Genomic DNA, 19,805 nt, shown 5'->3' on the forward strand with positions numbered 1-19,805 from the left:
CTGTTAGGACTCACCTCTCCCAGGGCTTCTGAATGTGCACAAATTAGAAATGTGAAATGTAGCTTGCAGACAGCCAGTCTGACCATTGCCTCAACAATTGTAGGTTGAGAAATGGAGTGAAAGACCACAATTAAGGAACTGACACTGTATCATACCAGGAAAAAAAAAAAAGAGAAGAAAACATCTTAAAAGATGTAACTCCATAAAAACCCAACCTATTTGATCTTTGATAGTCTAAGCTCCATGACGGTACCTGTCATGGAAAATGCCCAGCATAGGTAAACACAGGTATGCACAGTTGCCCATTGCCATCACTGGCCAATAGTTTAAATCAGTATAGTACCCAAATAATCAGTTTTTATTTTTTTGTGAAATACAGACAGACACACCCGTTCTCACAGATGGCTAAATGCCTACAACACACAGGCGTGGGCTTGGCTGCAGTCAAGGTCTGGCAACTCCATCCGCATCTCTCCCACTGATGCAATCCTCACCATTTGCAGAAAGCTGGTCTCAGAACGGCAGCTGGGATTCCAACCCAAGCCCGTAATGTACAATGCGGCTGTCCCAAACGCAATCTTTCAAATGATTAAATGCATCTTAAGTAAAAAAAAAAAGAGGGGGGCGGGCATCTGTCGAGTTTGAAAACATCAGGATTGTTATGGAGGAAACGAATGAAAAGCCAGTCAACGTTTCAGAGCAGTACGGGTAAACCACACAAATGTGACAAACTATGAGAGGAGGGACAGGCCAGGCGAGTCTCCACTCGGGATCAGCCCACAGCTCACGGGGCTTCCGCCCCGCCACCGGAGGCTTCACGGCTGCACGCCAGTCAAACGCCGCGAGGCCCCTCATTGGGTCCCTTCCAACGGGCGTCCAATCGCAGGCGTCCGACAGGAGACGCTCACTCGGCGCGCCGGAAGTGCACACACGGGACCCGCCTTCCTGATGCTTGTGGCTGACCGTGTCTCCCTCGAGAAGTGTGCTCTGGTGATTCACCAGCGTGGGGAGCGGGTTGGCTGCCGGGGGACGAGTGAAAGGCCGACATGGACAGCCGCTTGCAGGAGATCCGCGAGCGGCAGAAGCTACGGCGACAGCTCCTCGCACAGCAGGTGCGCGCCGCCCTTTCCCTCCCGCTGCCCACACTTCTCGGGCCTCCCTGTTGAGGCGGCCCCGGGCCCGCCGGCTCGGCTTCCGGCTCCGTGTGCTGCTGCACGGGACGGGGCTCCGGGAGGAGGACGTTGGCCCAGTCGCCGCAGGTCGTGGCGGCCCCGGCGGCTCGTCCCGCAGGTGTCCGCGATCCGTGCCCGTGCGCACAGGGGTTTCTCTAGGACCGTTTCTCGTGTTAAGTAGCGGTGATGTTTGAGATGCCGCGTCCTGCGTGGGCACGGTGGCCTCTTCCACAGTTGGTATGGACATTTAGTCGCGATCACCTCTCGGACTGCAGGTTATTTCCATCCTCATCCCTGCAATAATGGACTGTACTTCAAAGGTTACTTAGGTCATGGTAGCCCGGGGCACCCACCCCTCTGCGTTTCTTTCAACAAAGCTGACCTTGTTTTTTTTTTTTTTTTTTTTTAGTAAGTGGGTACCTGCCCTCTGCCCTCTTTTATGATCTGAGACAAGATTTGTGGCATCCTGCTGAAATCATATCTGTCCCTTGTACCTGAGGTAGTGCCTTGTTGGACAAACCAGTTTTCCTTTTAGGCGACTTTTGTTTTAACTCTTTTTAGCTACTTTTATTATCTTTTTTTTTTTTTTGCCACCAGCTAAGATGTTTCACTGACACATTTTGAACTTAAATCTTCATTGAACTTTAAATACCTTCATGGAATGCTTTTTCAGTTTACACTGAAGAAATGTACTGACACTCCAGTAGGTGCTGACGATCGAGCTACAAATAATAGATATTTTTGCCTTCAAGTGTGTTAGGTTGAATATTGCCATTCATTCAATCTCTTCTTGAACCATGCAAGTCAGGTGATGAGAATTTAGAGGTGACAAGGTCATGTCATGGGTCAGTTTGCAGAATTATGCTTTAGGCACAAAGTTTTTTTTTTTTTTAATTCTGTTTACTTATTGGAAAGGCAGAGAGAGTTAGAGAGAAGAAAGGGAGAGACAGGAAAAAAAGAGAGATCTTCCATCTGTGGGTTCATATCCCAAATGACTATGACAGCTAAGGCTTGGCCAGGCTGAAACGAGGAGTTAGAACATTCTTCTGGGTCTCCCACATGGGTGCAGGGGCCTAAGTACTCGGGCCATCCTCTGCTGCTCTTCCAGGTTCATTAGCAGGAATTCCATTGGAAGAGGAGCAGCCAGGACTTGAGCTGGTGCCCATATGGTATCCCAGCACTGCAGATGGCCACAATTCTGGCCCTACAAAGTAAGCTTTTAGTGAACATTTGTTAATTGACAAAATACTTGAGTATATAGCAATGTGTGTGTCTTACCTGGTTTGTTTTTGTTGGGTGAGTAAGTCGGATGTGGTAACTCCCAGATAATGCTGTTGATTGACTAGTGGCTTATTCCTACTAAGAAAATGGCTTATCTATTTATTCACCTGAAAGGCAGGGTGACAGAGAAAGGGAGACAGGAATCTGCCATCTGCTGCGGCAGCCCAGGCTGTAGCAGGAGCCGGACCTCTGTGCAGGTCTCCCACAAGGTTTGAGGCAGTCATCTGCTGCCTTCCCGGGGGCCTTAAGAGGCAGCTGAATTGGAAGCCAATCAAAGGGACCTGAACCACCAGTCTTGTATGAAGTGCTAGCATTGCAATTGGGAGCTTAACTTACTGAACCCACCACATCAGCCCCCTATCTGTTATTTTAACTTGTAGTTTTGTTCCAAAAAATTAGATATGCCTGTCCTATGAAGCAACACATAATGTATTTAGTTAGTTCCACCGTAATGGAGCTGCAATGATCCAGTCTTTTCACAATTATAAATTGTTGCAGAGTAGTGGCAAGGATGTTCAGGTTCTGTATTGGAGTGCCTGAGTTTGATTCCTGATTCTGACTCTTAGCTCTGGCTTCCTGCTAGTGTAGACCGGGGAAGCAGCAGTGATAACTCAAGTGGTTGGACTTCTGCGGACCATGTCAGCAGGGTTGAATCCCTGGCTCCCAGTGCAAGCTTGACCCAGACCTGGGCACTGGGGGCATTTAGAAGTAAAACTGCAGAGAGATGGGACTGTACTTCCTCTGTATTTCCTGCCTCGTGAATAAATTAAAACACTGAAGCTTTTTTTTTTTTTAACTTTAAAACAGTTCTCTGGTCATACATCGTATGCTAGTTTAGCATTTATGTCTGTGAGTCAGGCTGGAGAACATATGTAACAGGGCAGACATAATTAGGGAGTTGAGAGTTTATTGGAAGGAAGTGAACGAAAACAAACTGGTAAAACAATTGAATTACAAGTGAAATAATTGGACGTTATCATAGAAACTATTGAAAAAGTAACACAAATAGAAAATAAAAGATAAACTAATAGAAATGAAATAAATTTTTAAAAATCTGAAAAATGTTGAATGGAAGGGGCTGCCTAACCTACATATACTAACCATGGAGGAATTATCTTTGAAGAAATAAATTGCCCTTACCTGAGATATAAGAAAAAATTGACATAGGAAAGAAGTTAGAAAGCCTTCCAGTGGTAGCAATAGATGTGTTGTCTGCTGAGGGAAGAAAAGAAAAAGGGTCCGGAAGAATATAGGGAGGAGTTGAAGTCCATTAGAAGGGATTTGTCACTGGACAGAACGGAGGTGAGTCACTGGAAGTGAGAGGTTACCTGTCCAGCCTAGTAGCTTCAGTACGCCTTCACCCTGCGCCTGAGCCAAAGGCCATTCAATGCAGATCGCTTCATGCCTTCCTTGTGCTTAAAACTGTTCCCCTCAGCACCTTTGAATGACATTGTACCTTCCTTGGTTTGGCTTCAAAAGTCTTCCATAAATTGTTCCTACTTAGCCAATTTTTTTTTACCATAACTTATTTGTATTTGTTATGTTTTGCAAAATTTCTCCAACTGCCAAACAAAATTGTCATCATTTTGTTACTATTGAAAAATTTAGCTTAAGACAAAAAAAAATTTTAAAAACCCCTGGATTTATTTACTTTATATTAGAAAATAAGCTAAGGTTAAGTATATTTATTTCAAATATAACTGAATACATACAATGCTTTTCTACTGTTAAAATTATTCATAATTAATATGATTTTGCCCCAAGCTACTTGCAATTTGTCTTGCAAGTTAATTAATTGGCCTGTTTGCTCTGTGAGTTGTTTTTGCTTTTTTAGCTACTTAGTGTATGAAATGCTGCTATAGATGCCTGGAAATGTTATTCAGTGCAGTGTGATTTTTTTTCCTCTTTTTTCAGTTGGGAGCAGAAAGTGCTGACAGCATTGGTGCTGTGCTAAACAGCAAGGAAGAGCAGAGAGAAATTGCTGAAACAAGAGAAACTTGCAGGTCAGTCAAAGAATTGGTCCTTTTTTTTCTTTTATTGACGTATTAGTATTTTCAAAGGATCATTGTTTTAATAAATATTACGTGTTGTTACCAAAAAGCCTTAAAATTAGGACTTTAGAAACGATAGTTTTTGTCAATTTATGATATACTTATAAATTCAAAATAGGGTGTCAGTAAGCTTATATACCAGAAATAATTACATATTTCTAAAATGCTTACAGAAGAAAATATAGTTTACTTTAATAGTAGTATTTTTGGAGACCTGGTGTGGTGGCCCAGTGGCTAAATCCTCACCTTGCGCTCCCAAGATCCCATATGGTCGCTCCTTTATGTCCTGGCCGTTCCACTTCTCATCCAGCTCCCTGCTTGTGGAGTGGGAAAGCAGTGGAGGATGGCCCAAAGCCTTTGGACCCTGTACTCACGTGGGAGACCCAGAAGAAGCTCATGGTCCTGGCTTTGGATCGGCTCAGGCTTGGCAGTTGTGACCACTTAGGGGGTGCACCAGTGGATCGAAGATCTTTCTCTTTGTTTCTCCCCTTTGTAAATTTAGTCTACCTTTCAAATAAAAATAAATAAGTCTTTAAAAGAAAAGTAATACATTTTTGTATAGGAAATTGTTTCAGAATTTTGTCAGTATTCTAGCTGTTAATCTGGATACTAATTTTGCTCAGGACAGATTAAATTATATCTAATTACATATAGAAGCTTCTTGATGCATAATATGAGACTTTTTTTTTGTAGTAATACATCCCTTACAACAGCTTGTTTTCTCATTTGGTTGCTTTCTTGTACAAGTACAGCATTGCCAGTTAATAAGGTTTATGATTTTGGATTTATCAACTGGGTAAATAAGAACTTACTGCTCAATCTGGGAAAATTTGTATTTTTCTGCTGTTATCTACTGTTTAGTGTTAGTAGGATGTACGTGCGTCCATCTGGTGTATATTTATGTGTGATAGTTATATTTGTTTTCAGGGCTTCCTATGACACCTCCGCTCCCAGTGCAAAGCGTAAGTGCTTAGAAGAAGGAGAGACAGATGATGACAAAGTAGAAGAATATAAGGCAAGTAGGGAGTGGGATACCATGATCAAGAAGAGATCCTGGGCAGCCACCGTCATGGCTGTCTCCGTGCTGTATGCCGTAATCGAGTGCCAGGGTGGAGTTCCAGGCCTGCTCCTGATTCCAGCTTCCTGCTGAGGTGTGCCCTGGGAGGCACTGGGGATCTCCTCAGGAATTCGGCTTTTATCACCTACTTGGGAGGCCTGGATTGAGTTCAAGGCTTTTAGCGTCTTCTCTCATCTGATGTGGGTGTCTGGGGAATGAACAGTGAGTAGGAGCTTGCTCTCTGTCTCTTATGCTCTATCGAATAGATTTTTATAAAGGAGTTGTTTTTTAATTTAATTTTTTAAATTTTTATTTATTTTTTATTTTTTTTTAAGATTTATTTTTATTATTTTTTCCATTGGAAAGGCGGATATACAAAGAGGAGAGACAGAGAGGAAGATCTTCCGTCCAATGATTCACTCCCCAAGTGAGCGCAACGGGCCGATACTATGCCGATCCGAAGCCAGGAGCCTCTTCCGGGTCTCCCACGCGGGTGCAGGGTCCCAAAGCTTTGGGCCATCCTCGACTGCTTTCCCAGGCCACAGGCAGGGAGCTGGAAGGGAAGTGGGGCTGCCGGGATTAGAACCAGCGCCCATATGGGATCCTGGGCGTGCAAGGCGAGGACCTTAACCACTGAGCCACCGCGCCGGGCCCTGTTTTTTAATTTTAAAAAATGAACAAATCATGGCCTAATCAGCAGAGTAGAATCATTTCTGAAAGTTTGAAGGAAATCCAGTTTCCAAAGTTATAGTTGCAGTATTTAATGGAAAAGAAAGTGTTACGGATCAAAACAACGTACCTCTATTTTTTCGGATTAATTGTTGAGTAACTGTGTTTAATAGAGATCATAAAGCATAGTTTCAGTGTATCACTAGAAGTTCAGTGATGGCACCTAATGCTGCAAATATTCTTGTGTGCTGTACTTCGAAGTATGCTAATATATAACTTAAATGTTTGTCTATTTTATTATGTTGAACCATATATAATTATAATATCATACTTTTGACTTACAAAAATAGCAATTTTGTATGATTCAACCTGAAAGAAATAAAATAAGCCCCCCAGAGATTATATCTTTCATGACTCAATCTGTCTTCTTACATGCAGGTTGTTATAAATGAGATAATTGAGGCTAGACTAGTCAGTAGAGTGTTAGTAGTTACAGGTATTTATTATTCATGGTAGTGAAGTTTTTATTTTATTGTAAACATCAGGCAGTTGGAACCAGTAATAATAAAGCAAAACCCCCGGGTTTGGCTTTAATGCCAGTTTTGAGAACAGTCATTCACGGGTAGGAAAAGAAAACAGTGTTAAGATACAATAGAGAGATAACTTCTAACCATTACATGTTTCCATCATCTTTCTTTTTCAAGGATGAATTAGAAATGCAACAGGAGGAAGAAAATTTGCCATATGAAGAAGAGATTTACAAAGATTCTAGTACTTTTCTTAAGGTAACATTAGTGATCTTCACATCTTTTAGTTCTTTCTGTTTTAAGCTCTGTATTGCCTAAGAAGATTTTAAATACTCACTTTCCTTCAAGATCTTTTCAGTGATTGAGAGATCATTCTAATAAGATAAAAGTCATTATTTATGAAACATTCATTTTATATTTGGCTATCTAAATTGAGTAGTGGTGTATTAATAGCTGTTGATGAACAATGCGGACATTTTTACTTGTGTTTTCAATGTTTAAAAAATCTGTATTTCATATGGTTTCATGATTTAAAAAAAAAAGAAGTTTAAAGTTAATATATTCATCCTTGGAGAGCATGCTGTTCATTTCGTTTTCCCTGTTGCTTTAGGGAACACAGAGCTTGAATCCCCACAATGACTACTGCCAACATTTTGTAGACACTGGACACAGGCCTCAGAATTTCATCAGGGATGTAGGTAAGTCACGTTTCTGTGGGATGCGCCATTACTAGTTCTGGATTACACTGATGTAGTTGATCCATTTTGTGTATTATTTCTAACCAAATTACTTTTTCTGAGCTTGATACCCTCTCTGCTGTCCTGGTATGCCTCCCTTTACCATAGCTGCATTACTCTTTTATCTTTTTTTTAATTCTTGTAGCTCCAGTTTGGTTCTGTGCCTAGTCTTGTATTTTGAATGGCTTTAATGAGATAATTTGTATATGACTCAACTAATCCACTTAAAGACTATGGTTTGCTGGGTTTAGTATATTCACAGAGTAATGCAAATGGATATTTTATATATATACATATAAATTAAGATTTACTTGTTTTTATTGGAAAGGGAGATATACAGAGAGGAGGAGAGACAGAAAGAAAGATCTTCAGTCCTCTGATTCCTCCCCAGGTGGCCACAATGGCCAGAGCTGAACTGATCTGAAGCCAGGAGCCAGGAGCCACTTCAGGGTCTCCCATGGTGGTGCAGGGCCCCAAGGCTTTGGGCCGTCCTTTGCTGCCTTCCCAGGAGCTGGATGGGAAGTGGAGCTGCCGGAATATGAGCCTGTGTCCATATGGGATCCCGGCATGTGCAAGGTGAAAACTTTAGCTGCTAAGCTACAGGCCGGGCCCAGAAATCCTAGGTCTTAAACTTAAAAAAGAAAAGAAAAAGCTGTTTGAGTTGTGTGTTGATTGTATTGTTTTCTTGGGGAATATCATAATCTTTGAATATTAACTTCAGTTGCAATGAAATACTAATTGACACTTTGTTCCTCTCAGGGTTGGCTGATAGATTTGAAGAATACCCTAAGCTGAGGGAGCTCATCAGGCTGAAGGATGAGCTGATCGCCAAGTCTAACACGCCCCCCATGTAAGTGGTCTGTGCACTCACCTGCTCTCTGGGCCGACTCGGGCTTCAAGTGTTCGCTTCTCTTCTGCTCCTTTTCAGAATATGCTTAGCACCTGTGTAAGGTTCACACACTCGATTACATGACCCCTTCTGTATGATAAATTTGAAACTCTGGAGCTAAGGGTACAGTGGGTGCTCATTGATATTTGTGTATGTGTATTTTCCAGATCATTAGCTTGAAGTGCTGCTAAATATTTTTTTCTTCATAGAAAACCATTTATGTTTCCATTGTTCTTGATGCTCTTTATAATTTGTTTAAAATATTTTTAAATAACTTTGTCACAAATTTATGAAGAATGTGTAAAGAACTCAGGTGAAGGAAAGAAAACAAAAATTAGTGATAACTTAACATCCTGAAATACCATTTGTGACAATTTGGAATGTAATTTGAACCATGGAATGTTTTCCTCAGAAATATATGTAAGGTCCTTAAAATGATGGAATGTTTATTTCACATGTAACTTATTTTCAATGCTTTCTATATTTAATGAAATGTAGCCTGTTAGTCATTAGAAAAACCTCAAACGAATCTCAATGTGTGGGGAAGTCTAAGTATACCCTAAACTCGATGTGTTTAAGGATACTTTTGGGTCAGGAGCTTGGCCTGGTCAGTAAGCAGTTAGATAGAATGCCCTGTCTCCCATCAGAGTGCCTGAGTTCCAGTCTCAGTTCCAGCTTCTTGCCGGCACAGACTGGGAAACAGCGGGTAATGACTCAGGTAGCCGAGTCTCCTGTGCCACTGTGGCCGGCCTGGTCCCAGCTTGTGCAGAATCTTTGGGTGTGGATCAAACCTCTCAAATAAAATACTTCCATGCTGTGTGAAAATAATTTTTCATTAAAGGTTAGTAATGTTAAAAGACTATTAATTAAAATTTTTATTCATGAGTAAAGCTGGTTAAAGAAACTATATTTAGAAATGATTTTTTAGGAGGAAGTATTTGAAATTTACAGAGAAATAGTCTGTGTTCTAACTAAACAATTGAGGGGAAAAAACAGTATAACATTTATTAGAAAATTAGAGAACAATAAAAAGAGGTTCCAAGACTCATATCTTGATCTGAATTTTTGTTATTCAGAGTATATTTTGGATATCCATGAGGAATCAGATGATGTTATCTTTGTAGTGTTAATTAAGGCCATGTCCTAGGAGAGCACTGGTAGATGGTTTAATGCTTTCACTAAAGAAAGCAGATCTCTGTGAAAGGATACTTAGTAGTTAGCTTGTAATTCTTTATAAATCATGTCACACTTGGAAATCTCATTTTTATGTTTTAATCCAATAGGTACTTACAAGCAGATATAGAAGCATTTGACATCAGAGAACTAACCCCAAAATTTGACGTGATTCTTCTGGAACCTCCTTTAGAAGAATATTACAGAGAGACTGGTATCACTGCTAATGAGAAATGCTGGACTTGGGATGATGTACGATGAAACTTGCTGCATTGCAGTGAATCTGTTTTTCAAGTGAAAATGCTTATTTGATCAGAATATGAGATTAAAGTATTCATACGTCTGTAGGGATTATAAATACAAGATTATGGTATTATTGAAGCTGAAGCTTGAAGGTGCATTGACACATATTTAGTTTGATTCTTTCCTTGGTAGATTATATGTGTGTCAGTCAAGATTCGCAGTACCATTTGGAGTCCTTGGCTATATTGGTAGAGAAACCTAAAAGCAGGCAGAATGACTGATGGCTCATTCTGTATTTGACTAGTTCCAGTCAATAGAAATGTGTTGTGTTCATGCTGTATATGCACTTATGCATAAAACCGTAATTTATTTTTTAGGACTCTTAACAGTGTACATAAAAAGAATACATATATATGTTATTATAATGTAACTGTTGTGACAAAGTTATATTTTCCTAAATATATTAAAATAATAAATAAGCAAGTTAGTGCAGTCAGTTATAGCAGTGCCTATTTTTACTGGCCAGCAACAAAAATAAGAAATACTTATTAAGTACCACTTGTGCTAGGTGTTGGATATTCAGAGGAGTGAGATTTAGTACTTACACAAGTGGCATATGGTTTAAAGGGATTGGAGATTGATTCAAACCAGAAGTTGCATTACAATTTTGTGGGTTTTATAATATCAAATTAAATAAGCTGATAAGAGAACAACTGACCAAGCCTATGGAGTGTGGGGTATTTGAACTTGGGGGATATGGCACTTAAACAGTAGAAGAGATGATCTGGAATTTGCCAGGGAAGGAAAAATGTGGGACAGGGATTGCAAGGAGAAGGAGCAGCAGGACAAATGGGTGAATGGGTGCAGAGGTAAACTACAACATCTGGTCTGTCGGGCCAGCAGAGGGTGGTCTGTATAGACTGGTGCTGAAACACAGGTTTGGATTCTTTTCAGCTCCTGTTTTAAGACCTTAGATCTTTTTCTGAACACATTAATCTGTCTTAAAAGTTGTCTTTGAAACCTTTGAAACGTCTTTAATGTCTTTAAAAGGTGTTAACCATTTAGTAAGGTGAGTGGATGCCAGAGTAGAATGAAGGAAGCCTAGAGGTGGGAGAGCAGATAGAAACCATTTCTGGTAAGCTGGTTCTGAGACGAAGGGCCTCTGAACTACACTGTGTAGTAGTAGTAAGAATAGAAGCAAGGATGATAAATCCAGTAATATTTATGGAATGGATCTGGTAGTTGGGATGAGGGGCAGAGTCAGCGATAACTCAAAATTCTGTTGGGGGTGGTAACTGAAGGAGACTGAATTACAGAGGAGCAGGGTTAGAGCAATTAGGTGGTGTTGGATATGTTCATTTTCAAGTTCCCATGAGCCAGTCAAGCAGAAGAGGTAAGAAGAGTGTGATACTCAGGGACAGTTGGATCTCAAATAACAAATTTTAAAGAGTTAGTATATTAAACCCAGATAAATAGCCCAAGGGACATGGGTAAAAATGTGAAAAAGACTGGGTTAGAAATGAAAGAGGAAGTGGAAAGCGTGAGTGTTCTGGGAACTAAAGAAAGGGCATTTTGTTAAGTATGACCAGTGATAATCCAGGGCCGGGAAGGGGTGAGGTGAGGAAAGGCCTGCCCCATAACCCCGCTGTGTGCTGAGAAACTGCTTTGAGTCCTGGTGCCCTTGCGAGTTCCTTACAGTCACTGTTCTTTATAATATTTATCTTTTGAGGTTTACCTCCATTTCCCGCTGTTTGGTATTTTTGCTATCAGCGTTGGTATGCCTGGTACTTTATTTACATTTTTGATGGATCATTTTAAAATAGTTTTTGTCTTTCCTGTTTGGATGATCTGTGCTTATTGTTGATACATCAAGTTATACACTGTATAGCTTTCCCAAGGCTTAATGTTCTTGATATTTGTTGTTGATTTTTTCAGATGAGCCCTACAGGTTTACACTCCTTCCAGTACTATTACACATGTATGTTAATGTGTGTTACTGTCATCAAATAAGTAACTTTTTTTGAATTAAAAAATGCTGTGGTTTTATTTAGTTCCATTTGTTTGGGTACAAGTTAAGGTTTTTTTTGTAAATAGGCAAATTTTCACTTGAACAATGGTCACTAAAGTTCTCTAAGGAAATGGGGAAGGATATCTTGCACATTGGTTGTTTCTATACTCATTTGTGAGAGAATGTGGGATTCCTAAGATGTAGAGATTTGATTGAGGAGCATTTTTTTTAAATATAACACACTTTTTACTTACAAACAAGGCAAACAATTATTATTTTGGCACTTCAGACTTAATTAGGATTAGATCCTAAACTGTTCTATAAATACTTGAGATTACAGTCCTTCCTAAACATTTGCTGTGATGTTTTAATTTTGTCCCTGACTTTGGGCTCATTTCACCTCTTTTCATTTGTTTCTTTTCCCATAAATGATAAAATGTTGCTGTAGAATATATCATGCTCCATCTTGTAAAATTCTGTAAATGGAAAAATAAACACAAAATTCTGTGGCATTTTCTCTAAGCTGCATGGAGCCATATGCAGATGCCTATGTCATTTGTACACATAAAAGGATAAAACAGTGGTAGAAAGGTAATATAAAAGGTAAAACTTGTTCTTATTACATTTTCTAGTAGAAATTAGTACATTTAAGGAACGTATTAGTAAGAATCTTGATAAGCCTTGAGGTTGTTCTTTTGAATTTAGAATGAATGGGGAAACAATGGTTTTATGCAATTTTAATTTGTTTTCTTCTAGATTATGAAGTTAGAAATTGATGAGATTGCAGCCCCCCGATCATTTATATTTCTTTGGTGTGGTTCCGGGGAAGGATTGGACCTTGGCAGAGTGGTAAGATGATGCTACAGTTTAAATCCATAAGAAAACAGTAATGATGTGTTGCATAGTAAGTTTGAAGATTAATGTCATTCAGTATTTTGCTTCTTAAATAGTTCTAAAATATTCAGAAAAAAACATTAAAAAATATGAAAAAACTGTTCTCTTTAGTTAGTTAACTAGCACTGAAAGTGGACCAAGTATTTTCACAATAAAAATTATTGCAACTTGAAAGAGAAGTCTTGAGATTTGAAGCTAAATTATAGCACAATGAACTCCTTCATGTTATTTTTTTTCTTAAAGATTTATTTATTTTTATTGGAAAAGCAGATTTTCAGAGAGAAAGAGACAGAGAGAAAGATCTTCCATTTGGTGATTCACTCCCCAAATGGCTGCAACAGCCAGAATTCAGCTGATCCATAGCGAGGAGCTTCTTCCAGGTCCCCCCTGTCGTTGTAAGTTCCCAAGGCTTTGGGCCATCCTCTGCTGCTTTCCCAGGCCACGAGTAGGGAGCTGAATGGGAAGCAGGGCTACCAGGACACAAACTCATAGGAAATGCAGTGCTTGGAGGTGGAGGATTAGCCAGTTGAACCATTTAACTGACACCCATCATGTCATTGTTCTTTATGAATGTCAGTGGAATGTTATTCTAAGTAGCACTGGTACTTGAATTTCAAATGAAGTCAAATCCAAATTGGAAAACACATAGTTTGAATAAACAAATGACAGTGACAAAGAAGTTATAAACCCTCAATTTATTTTAAGTACTTAGATTTAGTTGTGTTTCAGTGCTGTGCTTGATCTTCCTTTCTTCTCTCCTTCCTGGGACATGTACTTCTTTTTTTCCCACTTTACCTGTCAGTTGGCTGGGGATAGGAATTCTTGTTTTATTCTTGGCAGCTCGCCAGCACCTGTATCTACACAGACCCTGAAAATGCCCCTCTGTGCTGGTTTCTCTGGGGTTTGTTATAAGTTTGTAGATCACAGATTCTGGGACACATCTCTAGTTTCAGAACTCTATAAACATGCAAGTTGAGTTTTGCCCAATAAAGAGATGTACATAACAATTTTAAGTTTGGATTTTTTGCTTTTTATCAGCATTAAATATAAATAAAGTTTTATAGGCTCTCATTTGAAAAGTTATTACAGATTTTCAACAGTATTTAATTTTGTTGAGGTAAGAAATTGGAGTGGCAGAAATCCAGTTGTCTTGTGCATTCTTTTGTGATGAGAGAGGATCTGATGTCTGTTATTGACATTAAAAGGTAATACATGTTGAGAATCCCTTGGGACCAGAAATGTTTAAGATTTTGGAGATTTGGGGTTTTAAAATGCTTCCATAGGCTTTAGCAGTTGAATGGCTCAAGTCCAAAATCTGAAATGCTGCAAAATTTAAAGCATTTTGAGAGTTCTTCTAGCATTCAAAGAATTTCAGTGTTTGGGACATTTTGGATCTCACATTTAATTATTAGTGATACCCAATTTATATTACAGTTTGATAGAATGAGATCCTATGTTTTGATGTTTTGCTTAGATTTATTTATTTTTATTGGAAAGGCAGATTTACAGAGAGAGACAGAAATATCTTCCATCTGCTGCTTCACTCTCCAAGTGGCTGCAATGGTTGGAGCTGAGCCAATCAGGAGCCAGGAGCTAGGGGCTTCTTCTGGGTTCCCCATGTGGCTTCAGGGTCCCTAGGCTTTGGACCATGCTTCACTCACTGCTTCTCCTGGCCATAAGCACGGAGTTTGATGGGAAGTGGAGCAGATGGGACAAGAACTGGTGCCAATATGCAATGCTGGCATTTGTAAGAGGAGGATTTAGCTGCCGTTGTGCCAGGCACCCTGTTACTTGATTTTGAACTATATATAGTATACAAACATTCAAAGGATATATGAGGAGACTTGATTATTACGAGGGAAATGTTTATTATGTAAAGAAAAAAATCTATGCAAGGGTTTCAAAATGTTTTGCACTAAAATAAACTCCTTTTTTTTTTTAGTTCTGTCTACAGATTTTTTTTTTATTTGAAAGAGTGATGAGAAAGGGAGAAATAAGACAAAGGGATCTTCCATCCTCTGGTTCATTTCCCAGATGCTCAGAGTAATGAACTCTGGGCCAGCCTGAAGCCCAAAGCAGGAAATCCATCGAGGTCTATCACGTAGGGGTGGCAGGAATGGCAGCTTCGGGCCGTCATTTGCTACCTGCCAGGTGCACTAGCAGGAAGCTGAATCAATCAGAGGCAGGACTCAAACTTAGGCACTCTGATATAGGATACAGCTGTATCCTGCCCATGCAGCAGCTTAACGTGCGCACCACACTACCTGCCTCACGACTAAAGGCTGGCATTTCTTAAATTTCTCCACTAAAACAAAATCATTGTGACACTTGGGAATTTACTGCCTTCAATCTCAAAAGTTTTTAAATTGGGCCTCCAGCACAGTAGCCTAGTGGCTAAAGTCCTTACCTTGCATGTGCCAGGATCGTATATGGGCACAGGTTCTAATCTCAGCAGCCCCACTTCCCATCCAGCTCTCTGATTGTGATCTGGGAAAGCAGTGGAGGATGGCCCAAAGCCTAGAGACCCTGTACCCAAGTGGGAGACCAGAAGAAGCTCCTGGCTGCTGGCCTCAGCTCAGCTCAGCTCTGGCTGTTGTGGCTACTTGGAGAGTGAATCAGCAGATAGAAGTTCTTCTTTTCTATCTCCCCTCCTCTCTGTAAATCTGACTTTCAAAAAAAAAAATTAAAAAAAAGTTTTTTAATGCTGGTTGGCTATTTGAAGATTGTTTAAGCACTTCTTTTCAATTTAAAAAATTGCTTTTAGTGTTTACGCAAGTGGGGTTACAGAAGATGTGAAGATATTTGTTGGATTAAAACCAATAAAAACAATCCTGGGAAAACTAAGACTTTAGACCCAAAGGCCGTCTTCCAGAGAACAAAGGTATTGCCTTCATTATTTTGTTTTTCTTATCCCTGTTATTTTCTCTCATACTTTTCCAAGTCTCTATAAATTGTCCAGTTACTTTTGTGGAATAGTCATTTTCTTAAGAGTTGTAAAAATAGCCTTGAATGTTACAGGAATACATGCACGTTGATTTGAAAAGGCTTTATTGAAGATCTTGGATCAATGTCCAGTGTCACCATGCTGTATATTCCTGTGTGTCCCAGGCTGCTGTACTAACACGTGACCTAGGGGCTTTTAGTACTCCGATATTGAGAATTTTACTTTTGCTAGGCTCAGAAAGAAGGAATGAAAGCAGAATTCATAGCTGGCCAGTTTAGAGACCTATTTCTCTTTTTAATTCCTATGCAATAACCCCTAAGAACTTTTATCTTGCTGGCATCAGTTTACTATGTAGTGAGCTGCTGCTTTAACAGTTTACTATGTAGTGAGCTGCTGGTGGGAGGATCTGTCCTGTTCAGACTGTCAGGGAGGATTTACGCCCACATAAAGCTTCCATAACATTCCAGAAGAGCAGGATCTGAGGAGCTTCTGGACTGGTAAACCTGTGGAGTTGCAGGGAGAATGGCTCTCGGGCTCTCCTCCCCCACTGTCCTACCCCGCCCAAGTATCTCTCCCATCTGGTGATTCTTGAGTGGTAGCTTTTTATACTAGACAGGTACTAATGATTAGAGCACTTTCCCGAATTCCATGAGTCACTCTAGCAAGTGGTGACGCTTGAGGGGCAGGGAGCAGGTCATTGGACATTGATTGAAAGGCTACCAGTCAAAAGCACTGTGACAGCCTGGACTTGGGATGCGTATCTAGACTTGGGGGCTAGACCTGTGGGACTGAGTCCTTAGCCTGTGAGGTCCTTGGTAACCAGGTGTAGATTGTGTCAGAATTGAGCTGAATTCTGGTGTCTGAGAAAAAGTAGAGAATGACTTGGTGAGTGAGAAAGCCACCCCTCTGGTGTGCTGCTGTTGAGTGCGACTGTGCAGCTTTCTTGTCCAGTAGTCTTCTATACTCAGAGGTACAGTGCCCACAAAACTGCATCCCAAGGATTCAGAAGACGGAGACGAGTGTTTGGAATGGAGGGAATCAGAAGTGAAATGTGACAAAACTGTTGCTAAGGAGTTGATTGTTCTGCTCTTCTTCAGGAACACTGCCTAATGGGGATCAAAGGAACGGTGAAGCGTAGCACAGACGGGGACTTTATCCACGCCAATGTTGATATTGACCTGATTATCACAGAGGAACCTGAAATTGGCAACATAGAAAAACCTGTAGAAATTTTTCATATAATTGAGCATTTCTGTCTTGGTAGAAGACGCCTTCATCTGTTTGGAAGAGATAGTACAATTCGACCAGGTACCACTTCAGTTTCAACGTTATGCTATGAATCTTTGAAGTATGAGTATTATATCTTTTTTGTTAAGATATAATGTTGCTTTATGTATTTGTATCATATTTGTTTGGAAGGCAGAGTTACTCAGTGAGGGAGAGACAGAGAGATTGATCTTCACCTGCCTGTTCACTCCCCAAATAGCCAGAGCTGGGCTGGTGGGAAGCCAAGAGTCAGGAGCTTATTCCGGGTCTCCGTGCAGGTACAGGGTCCCAAGGCTGTGGGCCATATCCCTGGGCCCAATCAGGGAGCTGAATTAGAAGTGGAGTAGCCGGGACTTAAATTGGTGCCCATGTTGGATGCTGGCACCATAGGCAGCTGTTTTCTCCATGACACCATATTATCAATCTCTTGTATCCTTTTTTTGCTTATGTCAAACATGAGCAGTGTTTGCTTCATAGCAAAATTGAGAGCAAGCTCCTGAGATATGCCATCCAAAAGTGGACAGGAATGTGGAACAATGGGTACTGTGACCGCTGTTCCAGGAGCTGGGGCTGTGCTGGCATCTCATATATTCTCTGCTTCTGTTGTCATTCCCACCCCCGGCCTTAATGGGATATTTCTCACAGCTGGGGAACCTGTACTGACCCAAGTCTGCTTTCCATGAGGCTTCCCTCATGGTGTGTGTCTAGAGGTTTAGACAGATGGGCCAGGGCCTGCCTGTCCCACTCCGGGCTCTCACAGTGCTCCCCGTCCTGAGCCCCCCCACCTGCAGTCCCTGGCACTCAGTCTTATTACTGTCTGTGGGATTCTGCCTGTTGCAGAATCTCACATGGTTGCACTCGTGCATAGGTAGTATGTGGACTTTCCCCATCAGCCTCTTTCATTAGTCATTTCCTTTACGCTTGTTCCATGTCTTTTCATGGCTTGAAAGCTCCCTTTTGACTCATTCCAATTTCTCGTTGTAGCCAGTTACCCATTTACCTAGTGAAGGATACCTTTCTTGCTTCCCAGTTTTTGGAAGAAAACTAGTGTGAATATCTTTTTAAGGTTTTTGTGTGGATCCAAGTTTTCAGCTCCTTTGGGGAAAAACGATAGACAGTGATTGCGGGAGTGTGGAGGAAGGATCATCAACAGAAAAGTTACCAAAAAACGTTTCTCTGCTGTATTGCAGGCTGGCTCACAGTTGGACCAACGCTGACAAACAGCAACTACAATGCAGAGACCTACGCGTCCTATTTCAGCGCCCCCAATTCCTATTTGACTGGATGCACAGAGGAAATTGAGAGACTGCGACCCAAATCTCCACCGCCCAAGTCTAAATCTGATCGGGGAGGTGGTGCTCCCCGGGGTGGTGGAAGGGGTGGGACTTCTGCTGGCCGGGGGCGAGAGAGGAATCGCTCTAACTTCCGAGGGGAGCGAGGCGGCTTCCGAGGCGGCCGTGGAGGGGCGCACAGGGGCGGCTTTCCCCCTCGGTAGGCCAGGACCCTGTCCACTGACTGCCCTCCTGCCCTTGATTGCAGTTTGAATTTCTAGTGACAGACTTCCTTCAGAACTCCCTTCCAGCTCGCACGATGTTTTCAGTTCTCTGAACAGCCAGCAATGTCTTTCTTGGTTTCCCTTGGGGTAGTCAAACTCTGGATTTGCTACGAATGGGGAGTGTGTCTATTAAGCTCAGGTCATGGAACACAGTGGGACAACGCAGATTGCTTCGTCTCCAGAGACAAAACTTGTTCTGATGGACTCTTAACTGCAAGGACTTTGGCTTTTTGAAGTAGGTGACCAGGGAAGAAGTTGGCAGTGGGTGCTGTCTCCTGGGCTCCTGGAGCTGATCAGGCCTTGGTGGGTGAAGCTGAGACAGGCGGCAAGTGGTGGTCAGGGCGGTGGTGTTCCCCTGAAGAGGCTGTAAAGACAGTGGACCTTTTCTTTTTCCTTTCTTTCTTAAATCTTAAGTAAACTCAAAAGACAATTTGGGCACTGAAGAAATTGAGGGACTGTGAACAAAATCACCTCCTAAAATCTAAATCTGAGGGGGAGGTGAAGTTCTCGGGCCCCGGGTAAAGGAAAGTTGGAACTTAGTTGACAAATTTCATCTTCTCTCCACCTGCCCCCTGGATAAACCAGTGAGAAAGCTCAGCAGCAGCATTTCAACTGTGGAACCGTATGTTAGTCAAGATCCTCATCTTCCTAAGCAGCAAACAAAGACAAACATCCAAGTACTAGAGCTCTGCTGTGAACCTGCTTGGGTTGACCCTCAGAGCAGGTTCATGATCCTCGGCAGAAGTCAGAGGCAGCAGCAGAGACAATTGGTTATCTGGTGCTTGGCTGAAACAGTTTGGGGAATTAAGTACTTGATGAGGCAACCCTATACATCTTTAAATTAACCTTGTTTTGGAAGAAATAGTAATATGCAGGCACTTACAGAAAGCCCTGACCTCAGAGTACAGTTTGGAAAATGGGAGTGAGCTTGCCATTTATTACTGCCATCTGGGAGGCTGCTAAGGGGCCGGTTGTTCAGATCAGCTAGTTGTGTACGACTCTGTGTTGTCATTTCTCTTTCTATATGGTAACTCATGTTTTAAAGGAATATGTGAATGAAATAATACCATTGCTGTTCTTGAAAACTGCATTTTTTATTTTGCTAGGATTTTTCTAATGAAAACTTAAAGCCTTGAAACTGGAGAGTTGGTTTTCTTTGAGTAACCTTGCTGTTCCACGTGCAATCAAGCGAGAAGCAGACTCACCTCTGGGTCTCCAGTGCATTATAGTGCTCATCCTGTCCTCCTAACTCCAGTCAGGTCACATCGTCAGTATTAGCAGATAATAACAGTATAAGGCTGGACACCTTAACAGCCCCTGATGACTGCTTTTTATAGTT

At 41.2% G+C, this 19,805-nt stretch overlaps 1 protein-coding gene across 1 annotated transcript; it reads left to right on the plus strand.

The window, feature by feature from the left end:
- Positions 1 to 947: 947 nt before the first annotated feature.
- On the plus strand, positions 948 to 19,604 carry METTL14 (methyltransferase like 14). The gene is made up of 11 exons (XM_040967307.1): positions 948 to 1,112; positions 4,368 to 4,456; positions 5,432 to 5,519; positions 6,935 to 7,015; positions 7,368 to 7,455; positions 8,254 to 8,344; positions 9,667 to 9,808; positions 12,564 to 12,656; positions 15,466 to 15,582; positions 16,743 to 16,953; positions 18,102 to 19,604. The coding sequence occupies exons 1-11, from the start codon at positions 1,047 to 1,049 to the stop codon at positions 18,404 to 18,406; spliced, it is 1,371 nt and encodes a 456-aa protein (XP_040823241.1). The 5' UTR covers positions 948 to 1,046; the 3' UTR covers positions 18,407 to 19,604.
- The last annotated feature ends 201 nt before the right edge of the window (positions 19,605 to 19,805 follow it).

Source organism: Ochotona curzoniae, unplaced genomic scaffold (genome assembly GCF_017591425.1).
Source record: "Ochotona curzoniae isolate NIBS_2020 unplaced genomic scaffold, NIBS_Ocur_1.0 scaffold_4506, whole genome shotgun sequence".
NCBI classification, from domain to species: Eukaryota; Metazoa; Chordata; class Mammalia; order Lagomorpha; family Ochotonidae; genus Ochotona; species Ochotona curzoniae.

Bases quoted from the DNA above. Each gene is read 5' to 3' on its own strand.
- METTL14 (XM_040967307.1), top strand. From the start codon at position 1,047: ATGGACAGCCGCTTGCAGGAGATCCGCGAGCGGCAGAAGCTACGGCGA. The intron at 4,457-5,431 runs GTCAGTCAAAGA...ATTTGTTTTCAG, and splicing joins GAAACAAGAGAAACTTGCAG to GGCTTCCTATGACACCTCCG. The intron at 12,657-15,465 runs GTAAGATGATGC...AATTGCTTTTAG, and splicing joins GATTGGACCTTGGCAGAGTG to TGTTTACGCAAGTGGGGTTA.